Raw genomic sequence first — 21,650 nt, forward strand, 5'->3', positions numbered from 1 at the left:
CCCGACACACACACACACACACCTGCAGAAACACACACTATCATCAGAACACACACATCCCCGACACACACACACCTGCAGAAACACACACTATCATCAGAACACACGCATCCCCGACACACACACACCTGCAGAAACACACACTCTCATCAGAACACGCGCATCCCCGACACACACACACCTGCAGAAACACACACTATCATCAGAACACACACATCCCCGACACACACACACACACGCCTGCAGAAACACACACTATCATCAGAACACACACATCCCCGACACACACACGCCTGCAGAAACACACACTATCATCAGAACACACACATCCCCGACACACACACACACACGCCTGCAGAAACACACACTCTCATCAGAACACACACATCCCTGACACACACACGCCTGCAGAAACACACACTCTCATCAGAACACACACATCCCCGACACACACACACACGCCTGCAGAAACACACACTCTCATCAGAACACACACATCCCCGACACACACGCCTGCAGAAACACACACTATCATCAGAACACACACATCCCCGACACACACACACACACACACATATGCCTGCAGAAACACACACTATCATCAGAACACACACATCCCCGACACACACACACCTGCAGAAACACACACTATCATCAGAACACACGCATCCCCGACACACACACACCTGCAGAAACACACACTCATCAGAACACGCGCATCCCCGACACACACACACCTGCAGAAACACACACTATCATCAGAACACACACATACCCGACACACACACACCTGCAGAAACACACACTATCATCAGAACACACACATCTGCAGAAACACACACTATCATCAGAACACACACATCCCCGACACACACACACCTGCAGAAACACACACTATCATCAGAACACACGCATCCCCGACACACACACACCTGCAGAAACACACACTCTCATCAGAACACGCGCATCCCCGACACACACACACCTGCAGAAACACACACTATCATCAGAACACACGCATCCCCGACACACACACACACACACCTGCAGAAACACACACTATCATCAGAACACACGCATCCCCGACACACACACACCTGCAGAAACACACACTATCATCAGAACACACACATCCCCGACACACACACGCCTGCAGAAACACACACTCTCATCAGAACACACACATCCCCGACACACACACACCTGCAGAAACACACACTATCATCAGAACACACACATCCCCGACACACACACACACCTGCAGAAACACACACTATCATCAGAACACACACATCCCCGACACACACACGCCTGCAGAAACACACACTATCATCAGAACACACACATCCCCGACACACACACACCTGCAGAAACACACACTATCATCAGAACACACACATCCCCGACACACACACACCTGCAGAAACACACACTATCATCAGAACACACACATCCCCGACACACACACACCTGTAGAAACACACACTATCATCAGAACACACACATCCCCGACACACACACACCTGCAGAAACACACACTCTCATCAGAACACACACATCCCCGACACACACACGCCTGCAGAAACACACACTATCATCAGAACACACACATCCCCGACACACACACACCTGCAGAAACACACACTATCATCAGAACACACACATCCCCGACACACACACCCCTGCAGAAACACACACTCTCATCAGAACACACACATCCCCGACACACACACACCTGCAGAAACACACACTATCATCAGAACACACGCATCCCAGACACACACACACCTGCAGAAACACACACTATCATCAGAACACACACATCCCCGACACACACACACCTGCAGAAACACACACTATCATCAGAACACACACATCCCCGACACACACACACCTGCAGAAACACACACTATCATCAGAACACACACATCCCCGACACACACACGCCTGCAGAAACACACACTATCATCAGAACACACACATCCCCGACACACACACGCCTGCAGAAACACACACTCTCATCAGAACACACACATCCCCGACACACACACACCTGCAGAAACACACACTATCATCAGAACACACACATCCCCGACACACACACACCTGCAGAAACACACACTATCATCAGAACACACGCATCCCCGACACACACACGCCTGCAGAAACACACACTCTCCACGCCTGCAGAAACACACACTATCATCAGAACACACACATCCCCGACACACACACGCCTGCAGAAACACACACTCTCATCAGAACACACACATCCCCGACACACACACGCCTGCAGAAACACACACTATCATCAGAACACACACATCCCCGACACACACACGCCTGCAGAAACACACACTATCATCAGAACACACACATCCCCGACACACACACGCCTGCAGAAACACACACTCTCATCAGAACACACACATCCCCGACACACACACGCCTGCAGAAACACACACTCTCATCAGAACACACACATCCCCGACACACACACACACACGCCTGCAGAAACACACACTATCATCAGAACACACACATCCCCGACACACACACACACACGCCTGCAGAAACACACACTATCGTCAGATCACACACATCCCTGACACACACACGCCTGCAGAAACACACACTCTCATCAGAACACACACATCCCCGACACACACACACCTTCAGAAACACACACTCTCATCAGAACACACACATCCCTGACACACACACGCCTGCAGAAACACACACTCTCATCAGAACACACACATCCCTGACACACACACACACGCCTGCAGAAACACACACTCTCATCAGAACACACACATCCCCGACACACACACACACGCCTGCAGAAACACACACTATCATCAGAACACACACATCCCCGACACACACACACACACACACATATGCCTGCAGAAACACACACTATCATCAGAACACACACATCCCCGACACACACACGCCTGCAGAAACACACACTCTCATCAGAACACACACATCCCCGACACACACACGCCTGCAGAAACACACACTCTCATCAGAACACACACATCCCCGACACACACACACACACGCCTGCAGAAACACACACTATCATCAGAACACACACATCCCCGACACACACACACCTGCAGAAACACACACTATCATCAGAACACACACATCCCCGACACACACACACACACGCCTGCAGAAACACACACTCTCATCAGAACACACACATCCCCGACACACACACACCTGCAGAAACACACACTCTCATCAGAACACACACATCCCTGACACACACACGCCTGCAGAAACACACACTCTCATCAGAACACACACATCCCCGACACACACACACACGCCTGCAGAAACACACACTCTCATCAGAACACACACATCCCCGACACACACGCCTGCAGAAACACACACTATCATCAGAACACACACATCCCCGACACACACACACACACACACATATGCCTGCAGAAACACACACTATCATCAGAACACACACATCCCCGACACACACACGCCTGCAGAAACACACACTCTCATCAGAACACACACATCCCCGACACACACACGCCTGCAGAAACACACACTCTCATCAGAACACACACATCCCCGACACACACACACACACGCCTGCAGAAACACACACTATCATCAGAACACACACATCCCCGACACACACACGCCTGCAGAAACACACACTATCATCAGAACACACACATCCCCGACACACACACACCTGCAGAAACACACACTATCATCAGAACACACACATCCCCGACACACACACCCCTGCAGAAACACACACTCTCATCAGAACACACACATCCCCGACACACACACACCTGCAGAAACACACACTATCATCAGAACACACGCATCCCAGACACACACACACCTGCAGAAACACACACTATCATCAGAACACACACATCCCCGACACACACACACCTGCAGAAACACACACTATCATCAGAACACACACATCCCCGACACACACACACCTGCAGAAACACACACTATCATCAGAACACACACATCCCCGACACACACACGCCTGCAGAAACACACACTATCATCAGAACACACACATCCCCGACACACACACGCCTGCAGAAACACACACTCTCATCAGAACACACACATCCCCGACACACACACACCTGCAGAAACACACACTATCATCAGAACACACACATCCCCGACACACACACACCTGCAGAAACACACACTATCATCAGAACACACGCATCCCCGACACACACACGCCTGCAGAAACACACACTCTCCACGCCTGCAGAAACACACACTATCATCAGAACACACACATCCCCGACACACACACGCCTGCAGAAACACACACTCTCATCAGAACACACACATCCCCGACACACACACGCCTGCAGAAACACACACTATCATCAGAACACACACATCCCCGACACACACACGCCTGCAGAAACACACACTATCATCAGAACACACACATCCCCGACACACACACGCCTGCAGAAACACACACTCTCATCAGAACACACACATCCCCGACACACACACGCCTGCAGAAACACACACTCTCATCAGAACACACACATCCCCGACACACACACACACACGCCTGCAGAAACACACACTATCATCAGAACACACACATCCCCGACACACACACACACACGCCTGCAGAAACACACACTATCGTCAGATCACACACATCCCTGACACACACACGCCTGCAGAAACACACACTCTCATCAGAACACACACATCCCCGACACACACACACCTTCAGAAACACACACTCTCATCAGAACACACACATCCCTGACACACACACGCCTGCAGAAACACACACTCTCATCAGAACACACACATCCCTGACACACACACACACGCCTGCAGAAACACACACTCTCATCAGAACACACACATCCCCGACACACACACACACGCCTGCAGAAACACACACTATCATCAGAACACACACATCCCCGACACACACACACACACACACATATGCCTGCAGAAACACACACTATCATCAGAACACACACATCCCCGACACACACACGCCTGCAGAAACACACACTCTCATCAGAACACACACATCCCCGACACACACACGCCTGCAGAAACACACACTCTCATCAGAACACACACATCCCCGACACACACACACACACGCCTGCAGAAACACACACTATCATCAGAACACACACATCCCCGACACACACACACCTGCAGAAACACACACTATCATCAGAACACACACATCCCCGACACACACACACACACGCCTGCAGAAACACACACTCTCATCAGAACACACACATCCCCGACACACACACACCTGCAGAAACACACACTCTCATCAGAACACACACATCCCTGACACACACACGCCTGCAGAAACACACACTCTCATCAGAACACACACATCCCCGACACACACACACACGCCTGCAGAAACACACACTCTCATCAGAACACACACATCCCCGACACACACGCCTGCAGAAACACACACTATCATCAGAACACACACATCCCCGACACACACACACACACACACATATGCCTGCAGAAACACACACTATCATCAGAACACACACATCCCCGACACACACACGCCTGCAGAAACACACACTCTCATCAGAACACACACATCCCCGACACACACACGCCTGCAGAAACACACACTCTCATCAGAACACACACATCCCCGACACACACACACACACGCCTGCAGAAACACACACTATCATCAGAACACACACATCCCCGACACACACACACCTGCAGAAACACACACTATCATCAGAACACACACATCCCCGACACACACACACACACGCCTGCAGAAACACACACTCTCATCAGAACACACACATCCCCGACACACACACACCTGCAGAAACACACACTCTCATCAGAACACACACATCCCTGACACACACACGCCTGCAGAAACACACACTCTCATCAGAACACACACATCCCCGACACACACACACACACGCCTGCAGAAACACACACTCTCATCAGAACACACACATCCCCGACACACACGCCTGCAGAAACACACACTATCATCAGAACACACACATCCCCGACACACACACACACATATGCCTGCAGAAACACACACTATCATCAGAACACACACATCCCCGACACACACACACCTGCAGAAACACACACTATCATCAGAACACACTCATCCCCGACACACACACACCTGCAGAAACACACACTCTCATCAGAACACGCGCATCCCCGACACACACACACCTGCAGAAACACACACTATCATCAGAACACACACATACCCGACACACACACACCTGCAGAAACACACACTATCATCAGAACACACACATCCCCGACACACACACACACACGCCTGCAGAAACACACACTATCATCAGAACACACACATCCCCGACACACACACACCTGCAGAAACACACACTATCATCAGAACACACGCATCCCCGACACACACACACCTGCAGAAACACACACTCTCATCAGAACACGCGCATCCCCGACACACACACACCTGCAGAAACACACACTATCATCAGAACACACACATCCCCGACACACACACACACACGCCTGCAGAAACACACACTATCATCAGAACACACACATCCCCGACACACACACGCCTGCAGAAACACACACTATCATCAGAACACACACATCCCCGACACACACACACACACGCCTGCAGAAACACACACTCTCATCAGAACACACACATCCCTGACACACACACGCCTGCAGAAACACACACTCTCATCAGAACACACACATCCCCGACACACACACACACGCCTGCAGAAACACACACTCTCATCAGAACACACACATCCCCGACACACACGCCTGCAGAAACACACACTATCATCAGAACACACACATCCCCGACACACACACACACACACACATATGCCTGCAGAAACACACACTATCATCAGAACACACACATCCCCGACACACACACACCTGCAGAAACACACACTATCATCAGAACACACGCATCCCCGACACACACACACCTGCAGAAACACACACTCATCAGAACACGCGCATCCCCGACACACACACACCTGCAGAAACACACACTATCATCAGAACACACACATACCCGACACACACACACCTGCAGAAACACACACTATCATCAGAACACACACATCCCCGACACACACACACACACACCTGCAGAAACACACACTATCATCAGAACACACACATCCCCGACACACACACACCTGCAGAAACACACACTATCATCAGAACACACGCATCCCCGACACACACACACCTGCAGAAACACACACTCTCATCAGAACACGCGCATCCCCGACACACACACACCTGCAGAAACACACACTATCATCAGAACACACGCATCCCCGACACACACACACACACACCTGCAGAAACACACACTATCATCAGAACACACGCATCCCCGACACACACACACCTGCAGAAACACACACTATCATCAGAACACACACATCCCCGACACACACACGCCTGCAGAAACACACACTCTCATCAGAACACACACATCCCCGACACACACACACCTGCAGAAACACACACTATCATCAGAACACACACATCCCCGACACACACACACACCTGCAGAAACACACACTATCATCAGAACACACACATCCCCGACACACACACGCCTGCAGAAACACACACTATCATCAGAACACACACATCCCCGACACACACACACCTGCAGAAACACACACTATCATCAGAACACACACATCCCCGACACACACACACCTGCAGAAACACACACTATCATCAGAACACACACATCCCCGACACACACACACCTGCAGAAACACACACTCTCATCAGAACACACACATCCCCGACACACACACACCTGCAGAAACACACACTATCATCAGAACACACACATCCCCGACACACACACACCTGCAGAAACACACACTATCATCAGAACACACACATCCCCGACACACACACGCCTTCAGAAACACACACTATCATCAGAACACACACATCCCCGACACACACACACCTGCAGAAACACACACTATCATCAGAACACACACATCCCCGACACACACACACCTGCAGAAACACACACTATCATCAGAACACACACATCCCCGACACACACACGCCTGCAGAAACACACACTATCATCAGAACACACACATCCCCGACACACACACACCTGCAGAAACACACACTATCATCAGAACACACACATCCCCGACACACACACACACACACCTGCAGAAACACACACTATCATCAGAACACACGCATCCCCGACACACACACACCTGCAGAAACACACACTATCATCAGAACACACGCATCCCCGACACACACACACCTGCAGAAACACACACTCTCATCAGAACACACGCATCCCCGACACACACACACCTGCAGAAACACACACTATCATCAGAACACACGCATCCCCGACACACACACACCTGCAGAAACACACACTATCATCAGAGCACACACATCCCCGACACACACACACCTGCAGAAACACACACTCTCATCAGAACACACGCATCCCCGACACACACACACCTGCAGAAACACACACTATCATCAGAACACATGCATCCCAGACACACACACACCTGCAGAAACACACACTATCATCAGAACACACACATCCCCGACACACACACACCTGCAGAAACACACACTATCATCAGAACACACACATCCCCGACACACACACACCTGCAGAAACACACACTATCATCAGAACACACACATCCCCGACACACACACGCCTGCAGAAACACACACTATCATCAGAACACACACATCCCCGACACACACACGCCTGCAGAAACACACACTCTCATCAGAACACACACATCCCCGACACACACACGCCTGCAGAAACACACACTATCATCAGAACACACGCATCCCCGACACACACACGCCTGCAGAAACACACACTCTCCACGCCTGCAGAAACACACACTATCATCAGAACACACACATCCCCGACACACACACGCCTGCAGAAACACACACTCTCATCAGAACACACACATCCCCGACACACACACGCCTGCAGAAACACACACTATCATCAGAACACACACATCCCCGACACACACACGCCTGCAGAAACACACACTCTCATCAGAACACACACATCCCCGACACACACACGCCTGCAGAAACACACACTATCATCAGAACACACACATCCCCGACACACACACGCCTGCAGAAACACACACTCTCATCAGAACACACACATCCCCGACACACACACGCCTGCAGAAACACACACTATCATCAGAACACACACATCCCCGACACACACACGCCTGCAGAAACACACACTATCATCAGAACACACACATCCCCGACACACACACGCCTGCAGAAACACACACTCTCATCAGAACACACACATCCCCGACACACACACGCCTGCAGAAACACACACTCTCATCAGAACACACACATCCCCGACACACACACACACACGCCTGCAGAAACACACACTATCATCAGAACACACACATCCCCGACACACACACGCCTGCAGAAACACACACTATCATCAGAACACACACATCCCCGACACACACACACACACGCCTGCAGAAACACACACTATCATCAGAACACACACATCCCCGACACACACACACCTGCAGAAACACACACTATCATCAGAACACACACATCCCCGACACACACACACACACGCCTGCAGAAACACACACTCTCATCAGAACACTCACATCCCCGACACACACACACCTGCAGAAACACACACTCTCATCAGAACACACACATCCCTGACACACACACACACGCCTGCAGAAACACACACTCTCATCAGAACACACACATCCCCGACACACACGCCTGCAGAAACACACACTATCATCAGAACACACACATCCCCGACACACACACACACACACACATATGCCTGCAGAAACACACACTATCATCAGAACACACACATCCCCGACACACACACACCTGCAGAAACACACACTATCATCAGAACACACGCATCCCCGACACACACACACCTGCAGAAACACACACTCTCATCAGAACACGCGCATCCCCGACACACACACACCTGCAGAAACACACACTATCATCAGAACACACACATATCGACACACACACACCTGCAGAAACACACACTATCATCAGAACACACACATCCCCGACACACACACACACACACCTGCAGAAACACACACTATCATCAGAACACACACATCCCCGACACACACACACCTGCAGAAACACACACTATCATCAGAACACACGCATCCCCGACACACACACACCTGCAGAAACACACACTCTCATCAGAACACGCGCATCCCCGACACACACACACCTGCAGAAACACACACTATCATCAGAACACACACATCCCCGACACACACACACACACGCCTGCAGAAACACACACTATCATCAGAACACACACATCCCCGACACACACACGCCTGCAGAAACACACACTATCATCAGAACACACACATCCCCGACACACACACACACACGCCTGCAGAAACACACACTCTCATCAGAACACACACATCCCTGACACACACACGCCTGCAGAAACACACACTCTCATCAGAACACACACATCCCCGACACACACACACACGCCTGCAGAAACACACACTCTCATCAGAACACACACATCCCCGACACACACGCCTGCAGAAACACACACTATCATCAGAACACACACATCCCCGACACACACACACACACACACATATGCCTGCAGAAACGCACACTATCATCAGAACACACACATCCCCGACACACACACACCTGCAGAAACACACACTATCATCAGAACACACGCATCCCCGACACACACACACCTGCAGAAACACACACTCTCATCAGAACACGCGCATCCCCGACACACACACACCTGCAGAAACACACACTATCATCAGAACACACACATACCCGACACACACACACCTGCAGAAACACACACTATCATCAGAACACACACATCCCCGACACACACACACACACACCTGCAGAAACACACACTATCATCAGAACACACACATCCCCGACACACACACACCTGCAGAAACACACACTATCATCAGAACACACGCATCCCCGACACACACACACCTGCAGAAACACACACTCTCATCAGAACACGCGCATCCCCGACACACACACACCTGCAGAAACACACACTATCATCAGAACACACGCATCCCCGACACACACACACACACACCTGCAGAAACACACACTATCATCAGAACACACGCATCCCCGACACACACACACCTGCAGAAACACACACTATCATCAGAACACACACATCCCCGACACACACACGCCTGCAGAAACACACACTCTCATCAGAACACACACATCCCCGACACACACACACCTGCAGAAACACACACTATCATCAGAACACACACATCCCCGACACACACACACCTGCAGAAACACACACTATCATCAGAACACACACATCCCCGACACACACACGCCTGCAGAAACACACACTATCATCAGAACACACACATCCCCGACACACACACACCTGCAGAAACACACACTATCATCAGAACACACACATCCCCGACACACACACACCTGCAGAAACACACACTCTCATCAGAACACACACATCCCCGACACACACACGCCTGCAGAAACACACACTATCATCAGAACACACACATCCCCGACACACACACCTGCAGAAACACACACTATCATCAGAACACACACATCCCCGACACACACACACACACACCTGCAGAAACACACACTATCATCAGAACACACACATCCCCGACACACACACACCTGCAGAAACACACACTATCATCAGAACACACGCATCCCCGACACACACACACCTGCAGAAACACACACTCTCATCAGAACACACGCATCCCCGACACACACACACCTGCAGAAACACACACTATCATCAGAACACACGCATCCCCGACACACACACACCTGCAGAAACACACACTATCATCAGAGCACACACATCCCCGACACACACACACCTGCAGAAACACACACTCTCATCAGAACACACACATCCCCGACACACACACACCTGCAGAAACACACACTATCATCAGAACACACGCATCCCAGACACACACACACCTGCAGAAACACACACTATCATCAGAACACACACATCCCCGACACACACACGCCTGCAGAAACACACACTATCATCAGAACACACGCATCCCCGACACACACACACCTGCAGAAACACACACTATCATCAGAACACACACATCCCCGACACACACACACCTGCAGAAACACACACTATCATCAGAACACACACATCCCCGACACACACACGCCTGCAGAAACACACACTATCATCAGAACACACACATCCCAGACACACACACGCCTGCAGAAACACACACTCTCATCAGAACACACACATCCCCAACACACACACGCCTGCAGAAACACACACTATCATCAGAACACACGCATCCCCGACACACACACGCCTGCAGAAACACACACTCTCCACGCCTGCAGAAACACACACTATCATCAGAACACACACATCCCCGACACACACACGCCTGCAGAAACACACACTCTCATCAGAACACACACATCCCCGACACACACACGCCTGCAGAAACACACACTATCATCAGAACACACACATCCCCGACACACACACGCCTGCAGAAACACACACTCTCATCAGAACACACACATCCCCGACACACACACGCCTGCAGAAACACACACTATCATCAGAACACACACATCCCCGACACACACACGCCTGCAGAAACACACACTCTCATCAGAACACACACATCCCCGACACACACACGCCTGCAGAAACACACACTATCATCAGAACACACACATCCCCGACACACACACGCCTGCAGAAACACACACTATCATCAGAACACACACATCCCCGACACACACACGCCTGCAGAAACACACACTCTCATCAGAACACACACATCCCCGACACACACACGCCTGCAGAAACACACACTCTCATCAGAACACACACATCCCCGACACACACACACACACGCCTGCAGAAACACACACTATCATCAGAACACACACATCCCCGACACACACACGCCTGCAGAAACACACACTATCATCAGAACACACACATCCCCGACACACACACACACACGCCTGCAGAAACACACACTATCATCAGATCACACACATCCCTGACACACACACGCCTGCAGAAACACACACTCTCATCAGAACACACACATCCCCGACACACACACACCTGCAGAAACACACACTCTCATCAGAACACACACATCCCTGACACACACACGCCTGCAGAAACACACACTCTCATCAGAACACACACATCCCTGACACACACACACACGCCTGCAGAAACACACACTCTCATCAGAACACACACATCCCCGACACACACGCCTGCAGAAACACACACTATCATCAGAACACACACATCCCCGACACACACACACACACACATATGCCTGCAGAAACACACACTATCATCAGAACACACACATCCCCGACACACACACACCTGCAGAAACACACACTATCATCAGAACACACACTTCCCCGACACACACACACCTGCAGAAACACACACTATCATCAGAACACACACATCCCCGACACACACACACCTGCAGAAACACACACTCTCATCAGAACACACACATCCCCGACACACACACACCTGCAGAAACACACACTATCATCAGAACACACACATCCCCGACACACACACACCTGCAGAAACACACACTATCATCAGAACACACACATCCCCGACACACACACGCCTGCAGAAACACACACTATCATCAGAACACACACATCCCCGACACACACACACCTGCAGAAACACACACTATCATCAGAACACACACATCCCCGACACACACACGCCTGCAGAAACACACACTATCATCAGAACACACACATCCCCGACACACACACACCTGCAGAAACACACACTATCATCAGAACACACACATCCCCGACACACACACACACACACCTGCAGAAACACACACTATCATCAGAACACACACATCCCCGACACACACACACCTGCAGAAACACACACTATCATCAGAACACACGCATCCCCGACACACACACACCTGCAGAAACACACACTCTCATCAGAACACACGCATCCCCGACACACACACGCCTGCAGAAACACACACTATCATCAGAACACACGCATCCCCGACACACACACACCTGCAGAAACACACACTATCATCAGAACACACACATCCCCGACACACACACACCTGCAGAAACACACACTATCATCAGAACACACACATCCCCGACACACACACGCCTGCAGAAACACACACTATCATCAGAACACACACATCCCCGACACACACACGCCTGCAGAAACACACACTATCATCAGAACACACACATCCCCGACACACACACACCTGCAGAAACACACACTATCATCAGAACACACACATCCCCGACACACACACGCCTGCAGAAACACACACTATCATCAGAACACACACATCCCCGACACACACACGCCTGCAGAAACACACACTATCATCAGAACACACACATCCCCGACACACACACCCCTGCAGAAACACACACTATCATCAGAACACACGCATCCCAGACACACACACACCTGCAGAAACACACACTATCATCAGAACACACACATCCCCGACACACACACGCCTGCAGAAACACACACTATCATCAGAACACACACTATCATCAGAACACACACATCCCCGACACACACACGCCTGCAGAAACACACACTATCATCAGAACACACGCATCCCCGACACACACACACCTGCAGAAACACACACTATCATCAGAACACACACATCCCCGACACACACACGCCTGCAGAAACACACACTATCATCAGAACACACACATCCCCGACACACACACGCCTGCAGAAACACACACTATCATCAGAACACACACATCCCAGACACACACACGCCTGCAGAAACACACACTCTCATCAGAACACACACATCCCCGACACACACACGCCTGCAGAAACACACACTATCATCAGAACACACGCATCCCCGACACACACACGCCTGCAGAAACACACACTCTCCACGCCTGCAGAAACACACACTATCATCAGAACACACACATCCCCGACACACACACGCCTGCAGAAACACACACTCTCATCAGAACACACACATCCCCGACACACACACGCCTGCAGAAACACACACTATCATCAGAACACACACATCCCCGACACACACACGCCTGCAGAAACACACACTCTCATCAGAACACACACATCCCCGACACACACACGCCTGCAGAAACACACACTATCATCAGAACACACACATCCCCGACACACACACGCCTGCAGAAACACACACTCTCATCAGAACACACACATCCCCGACACACACACGCCTGCAGAAACACACACTATCATCAGAACACACACATCCCCGACACACACACGCCTGCAGAAACACACACTATCATCAGAACACACACATCCCCGACACACACACGCCTGCAGAAACACACACTCTCATCAGAACACACACATCCCCGACACACACACGCCTGCAGAAACACACACTCTCATCAGAACACACACATCCCCGACACACACACGCCTGCAGAAACACACACTCTCATCAGAACACACACATCCCCGACACACACACACGCCTGCAGAAACACACACTATCATCAGAACACACACATCCCCGACACACACACGCCTGCAGAAACACACACTATCATCAGAACACACACATCCCCGACACACACACACACACGCCTGCAGAAACACACACTATCATCAGATCACACACATCCCTGACACACACACGCCTGCAGAAACACACACTCTCATCAGAACACACACATCCCCGACACACACACACCTGCAGAAACACACACTCTCATCAGAACACACACATCCCTGACACACACACGCCTGCAGAAACACACACTATCATCAGAACACACACATCCCTGACACACACACACCTGCAGAAACACACACTCATCAGAACACGCGCATCCCCGACACACACACACCTGCAGAAACACACACTATCATCAGAACACACACATCCCCGACACACACACACCTGCAGAAACACACACTATCATCAGAACACACACATCCCCGACACACACACACACACACCTGCAGAAACACACACTATCATCAGAACACACACATCCCCGACACACACACACCTGCAGAAACACACACTATCATCAGAACACACGCATCCCCGACACACACACACCTGCAGAAACACACACTATCATCAGAACACACACATCCCCGACACACACACGCCTGCAGAAACACACACTCTCATCAGAACACACACATCCCCGACACACACACACCTGCAGAAACACACACTATCATCAGAACACACGCATCCCCGACACACACACACCTGCAGAAACACACACTATCATCAGAACACACACATCCCCGACACACACACGCCTGCAGAAACACACACTATCATCAGAACACACACATCCCCGACACACACACACCTGCAGAAACACACACTATCATCAGAACACACACATCCCCGACACACACACACCTGCAGAAACACACACTATCATCAGAACACACACATCCCCGACACACACACGCCTGCAGAAACACACACTATCATCAGAACACACACATCCCCGACACACACACACCTGCAGAAACACACACTATCATCAGAACACACACATCCCCGACACACACACACACACACCTGCAGAAACACACACTATCATCAGAACACACACATCCCCGACACACACACACCTGCAGAAACACACACTATCATCAGAACACACGCATCCCCGACACACACACACCTGCAGAAACACACACTCTCATCAGAACACACGCATCCCCGACACACACACACCTGCAGAAACACACACTATCATCAGAACACACGCATCCCCGACACACACACACCTGCAGAAACACACACTATCATCAGAACACACACATCCCCGACACACACACACCTGCAGAAACACACACTCTCATCAGAACACACACATCCCCGACACACACACACCTGCAGAAACACACACTATCATCAGAACACACGCATCCCCGACACACACACACCTGCAGAAACACACACTATCATCAGAACACACACATCCCCGACACACACACACCTGCAGAAACACACACTATCATCAGAACACACGCATCCCCGACACACACACGCCTGCAGAAACACACACTATCATCAGAACACACACATCCCCGACACACACACACGCCTGCAGAAACACACACTATCATCAGAACACACACATCCCCGACACACACACACCTGCAGAAACACACACTATCATCAGAACACACACATCCCCGACACACACACACCTGCAGAAACACACACTATCATCAGAACACACACATCCCCGACACACACACACACGCCTGCAGAAACACACACTCTCATCAGAACACACACATCCCCGACACACACACACACGCCTGCAGAAACACACACTATCATCAGAACACACACATCCCCGACACACACACACACACACACACATATGCCTGCAGAAACACACACTATCATCAGAACACACACATCCCCGACACACACACACACACACACACCTGCAGAAACACACACTATCATCAGAACACACACATCCCCGACACACACACACACACACACACACGCCTGCAGAAACACACACTATCATCAGAACACACACATCCCCGACACACACACACACACACACACATATGCCTGCAGAAACACACACTATCATCAGAACACACACATCCCCGACACACACACACACACACACACACACACGCCTGCAGAAACACACACTATCATCAGAACACACACATCCCCGACACACACACACACACATATGCCTGCAGAAACACACACTATCATCAGAACACACACATCCCCGACACACACACACACACACACACACACACACACACCTGCAGAAACACACACTATCATCAGAACACACACATCCCCGACACACACACACACAACAGCAGTGACCGGCTCTGAAGGAACGAAACACTGAAGCAAGTTTACTGAAGAAACATTTATACAAAATATACAGTCAAAGCGCATTATCAGTTTATTCGCTATAGTTTAGAGAATGGTGATAAATATGAGCAGAACTCAGAGTTATGAACTCAGCTGATATTTGACTGGTTTTGTCCGTCCTTCTGTTAGACTGTCTCACACATGAATTATGTTGAATATCTGTCAGCTGTTAAATTTAATAATACCAGTTTAGCTCAACCAATCACCAAGCAATGCTTCATTGTGTTCAGTCTGTGTGTAAAAAGAGCATTAGCAAAACACACTTCAGCAAAACATGATCAGCTCAAAGTGTCGGAAAAATATAAATTATAAATATTATTATTATAACTTTTACTGGTAGTCACTGTATGAAGAGGTTTTGGGTATAATATGTCACTAATGAACTATAGTGTCCTGATCACACTAGTGAAACAATATCAGATATTATATCTGGTGTCTGAATAGTTTTTGGTTTGACTGTATATTTTACTATAATCTGGACTCTGAAACTGCTATAAACTCAGAGCTGTATGTTTATTCAATTTGAAGATTATATCATCTGAGCCTAACAGGATTTAAAGTAACATTTCCATTTTAACGCAATGTCTAATTTCCACAGTTTCCACAGGATGAATGAGAGTGTTTGAGCTTTACAGTAATTCCTGATGATCCATGAGTTTATTAAACTATAAAGATAAACATTCAGTGTTTCTAAACCTCATCCTCAGTGTTTATGAAGATTAAACTGCAGATCGTAAAACTGACTCGCTCTGAACTCATTATTCCTGAAGACAAACGGCGGATGTTAAAATGAGTCTGTAGAATCACACACACACACACACACACACACACACACTCACGCAGGTGGAGTTTATTCTGTTCACACGAACTTCCTGCTGTGAATGACAGGAGAAAACAATGGAACAGATCTAATCACACACACACACACACACACACACACACACACACACACACACACACAGCGACTGAAAAAAACCCTGAAAATATATAGAAATGCAAGGGTGTTTCTGAAAACATGAAGAGTTGATGTCTAGGGTTTATGTAAGTGCACACATGATCGTTAGTGTGTGTCATCAGGAAATGAACAGTGTTTTCTAATGAAACACAAGAGATGTTAGTTTTGATTGTGTGTCTAATGTCTAATGCATAAAAAACTTGTATTGCAAACTGAGTGTAAAGAATACAATGTGCTTGCGGTCTGAAGATTATAAGAGTGAATGTTTTCACTGAATGACCTCAAGTTCCAGTGTGTAAATATAGGCTATATATGTTGTACGTGTATACATGTTTCTTCTGTTTACACGCATATTCATATCATCAATAAAGCTCCTGATTCTGATATGTGAAATGATCGTCGTTTACAGTTGAATCTGTGAATGAGTGGATGACCGCGCGCGTGCACAGGTAACCCGATTAAAGAGCGCGTGATGATTGACAGGTGTCACTCACAGCAGCGCAGCGTGAGAATCGGATTATATCTCGAGGATCTCCTGTGATCATTAACTCACCTCAAGAACACAGCAAACACAACTCATCCATACATCGAAAACAGGAAACATATGAAACAATCATCCAGTCGAATATGACAAACATGAAACTAGTGCAGTGGAACAGAGTCTAACATCGCTTCACAATAAATCTATATAAGTTTTGATTATTCATGTGTGTAAATATGCTGGTAATAATGAAGAGGAACACACTGACCTGAGGCGGCGAGCATCATCATCATCATCATCATCATCATCAAATGAGCCCGTTGAACACGCATGAGTCCGATCACACACACACACACACACTTACACACTCGTCTGATCCTCCCGACACATGCACGCGCCGCGCGCTCCCGCTCCCGCTCCTCAGGAAACACAGTAGCCCAATTACATGTGTGAATGTCATTAAGATCATTAAATATTAATCAAAGGCTGCGGGATCTTTATTCAGAATTAACTTTCAAACTGTACAAACTTTTTTCTTTTTTTTTTTACAATAAATGCTTTGACATTCTTTGCACAAACAAACCTGCAAGGTCAACTTTCTCAGAACGTTCTGGCAAGGCTCTGTCAATGTTATTTAAAAGCTTGCGTAACGTTCAGAGAACATTCAAAAGTAACGTTCAGAGAACATTCGAAAGTAACGTTCCATCTTGTCCGGAGACACAGGCTCGGCAGACGTGACCACAGTCTCTGAATCGACAGGCGTGACATGAACAGTCTCAGGATCAGCAGAACTCATCTGCTTCCTCCATGCCTGCAGAACTGCCACTACATAAAAAAGGAACACAGCCTTCCTGGCCATGGCAGGACTGATGATGGGGAGTTCTGGGACATCCTCCGGGAACACAGCAGGCTGTTCGGGGGCGACCTCCAGGGAGACCGTGGGCTGTTCGGGGCCCTCCAGGACCACAGCGGGCTGCACAGGGACCTCCGGGACAACAGCGGGCTGCACGGGTACCTGCGGGACCACCGGACTCGGAATCACCGGACTCGGGACCACCAGAACTGGGAACACCGGAACTGGGACCACCGGAACAGACACGGAGGAAGTCTTCCTCCTCCTCCGTCGTCCCTTTTGGCGAGGTGCAGGTTCAGGACGGGACAGGACCCGCGGCGAAGGGTGTTCTGGTCTGTGTATCACTGACCCATGGTCGAAGGAAGACCGAAGTAGAGACTGAGTCCGGGACTCACCTCTACTACTTCCTCCTCTGCGAGCTCCACGGGTCCCCGAAAACCAGGCCAGACGCTCTCCTCTAAACGACTCTCCGTCGTTGGACGAAAAGTCCTTGGGAAACCTGAGCGTCATGGCCTCCTCCCTTTGACGGGCCACAAACGCAAAAGCCTGTAGAAGGTTCATGCTGCTGGATCCACTTGATGACGGAGTCATTCTGTCATGATTGCTAGCGGAGAAATGGGTGGATCCAAATGCAGCAACACAGTACTCAGGGCAGTCCAGATCATCGTCATCCATGCAAGCGTCTAAGTTATAATAATCAGAATCATAGTCGTCCATGCCAGTGTCGAAAACCATTTAATCCGTCAGAATAACAATAAAACAAAACAAGCAAGAACAAAAACGAGAACAGACTAGAAACAGACCTTAGTGTAGACGAGTGACATACAATAATGACTCCGTGACATGAACTACAACAACAGGGTATTTATGCACAGACACTAACAACATAAATGGGAACAGCTGGGTGTAATCACAAGTGATGGGAACAAACAAGGACATCATGGGAAATGTGGTTCCAGGAAGAATGGAGACTGGAAAGAAGGGACCTCTAGTGACACCCAGTGGAACACAACAGACACTGTGACACATTCAAAAGTAACGTTCAGAGAACATTCTAAAACATTTAAAAAAAAAAATAACATTCAGAAATAAAGTTTTTATAACTTAACGGGAGCG

At 49.4% G+C, this 21,650-nt stretch overlaps 1 protein-coding gene across 2 annotated transcripts in view; it reads right to left on the reverse strand.

Moving 5' to 3' along the window:
• The window catches only part of LOC311091332 (myelin protein zero-like protein 2), a 41,844-nt gene extending 21,777 nt beyond the window's left edge, over window positions 1–20,067 (reverse strand). The window contains exon 1 of one of the 2 annotated variants that reach the window (XR_014608046.1): window positions 19,950–20,060. Coding sequence is in view for 1 of the 2 variants with exons in the window: in XM_084127225.1 (XP_083983351.1) it covers window positions 19,950–20,013 (64 nt within the window). In the remaining variant the exon portion in view is untranslated. Of the gene's footprint in view, window positions 1–19,949 lie in introns of both variants that reach the window. The other variant, XM_084127225.1, reaches the window with a different exon arrangement.
• Between the last annotated feature and the right edge of the window lie 1,583 nt (window positions 20,068–21,650).

Source organism: Abramis brama, assembly GCF_963993115.1.
Source record: "Abramis brama genome assembly, chromosome: 10".
Taxonomy (NCBI): Eukaryota; Metazoa; Chordata; class Actinopteri; order Cypriniformes; family Leuciscidae; genus Abramis; species Abramis brama.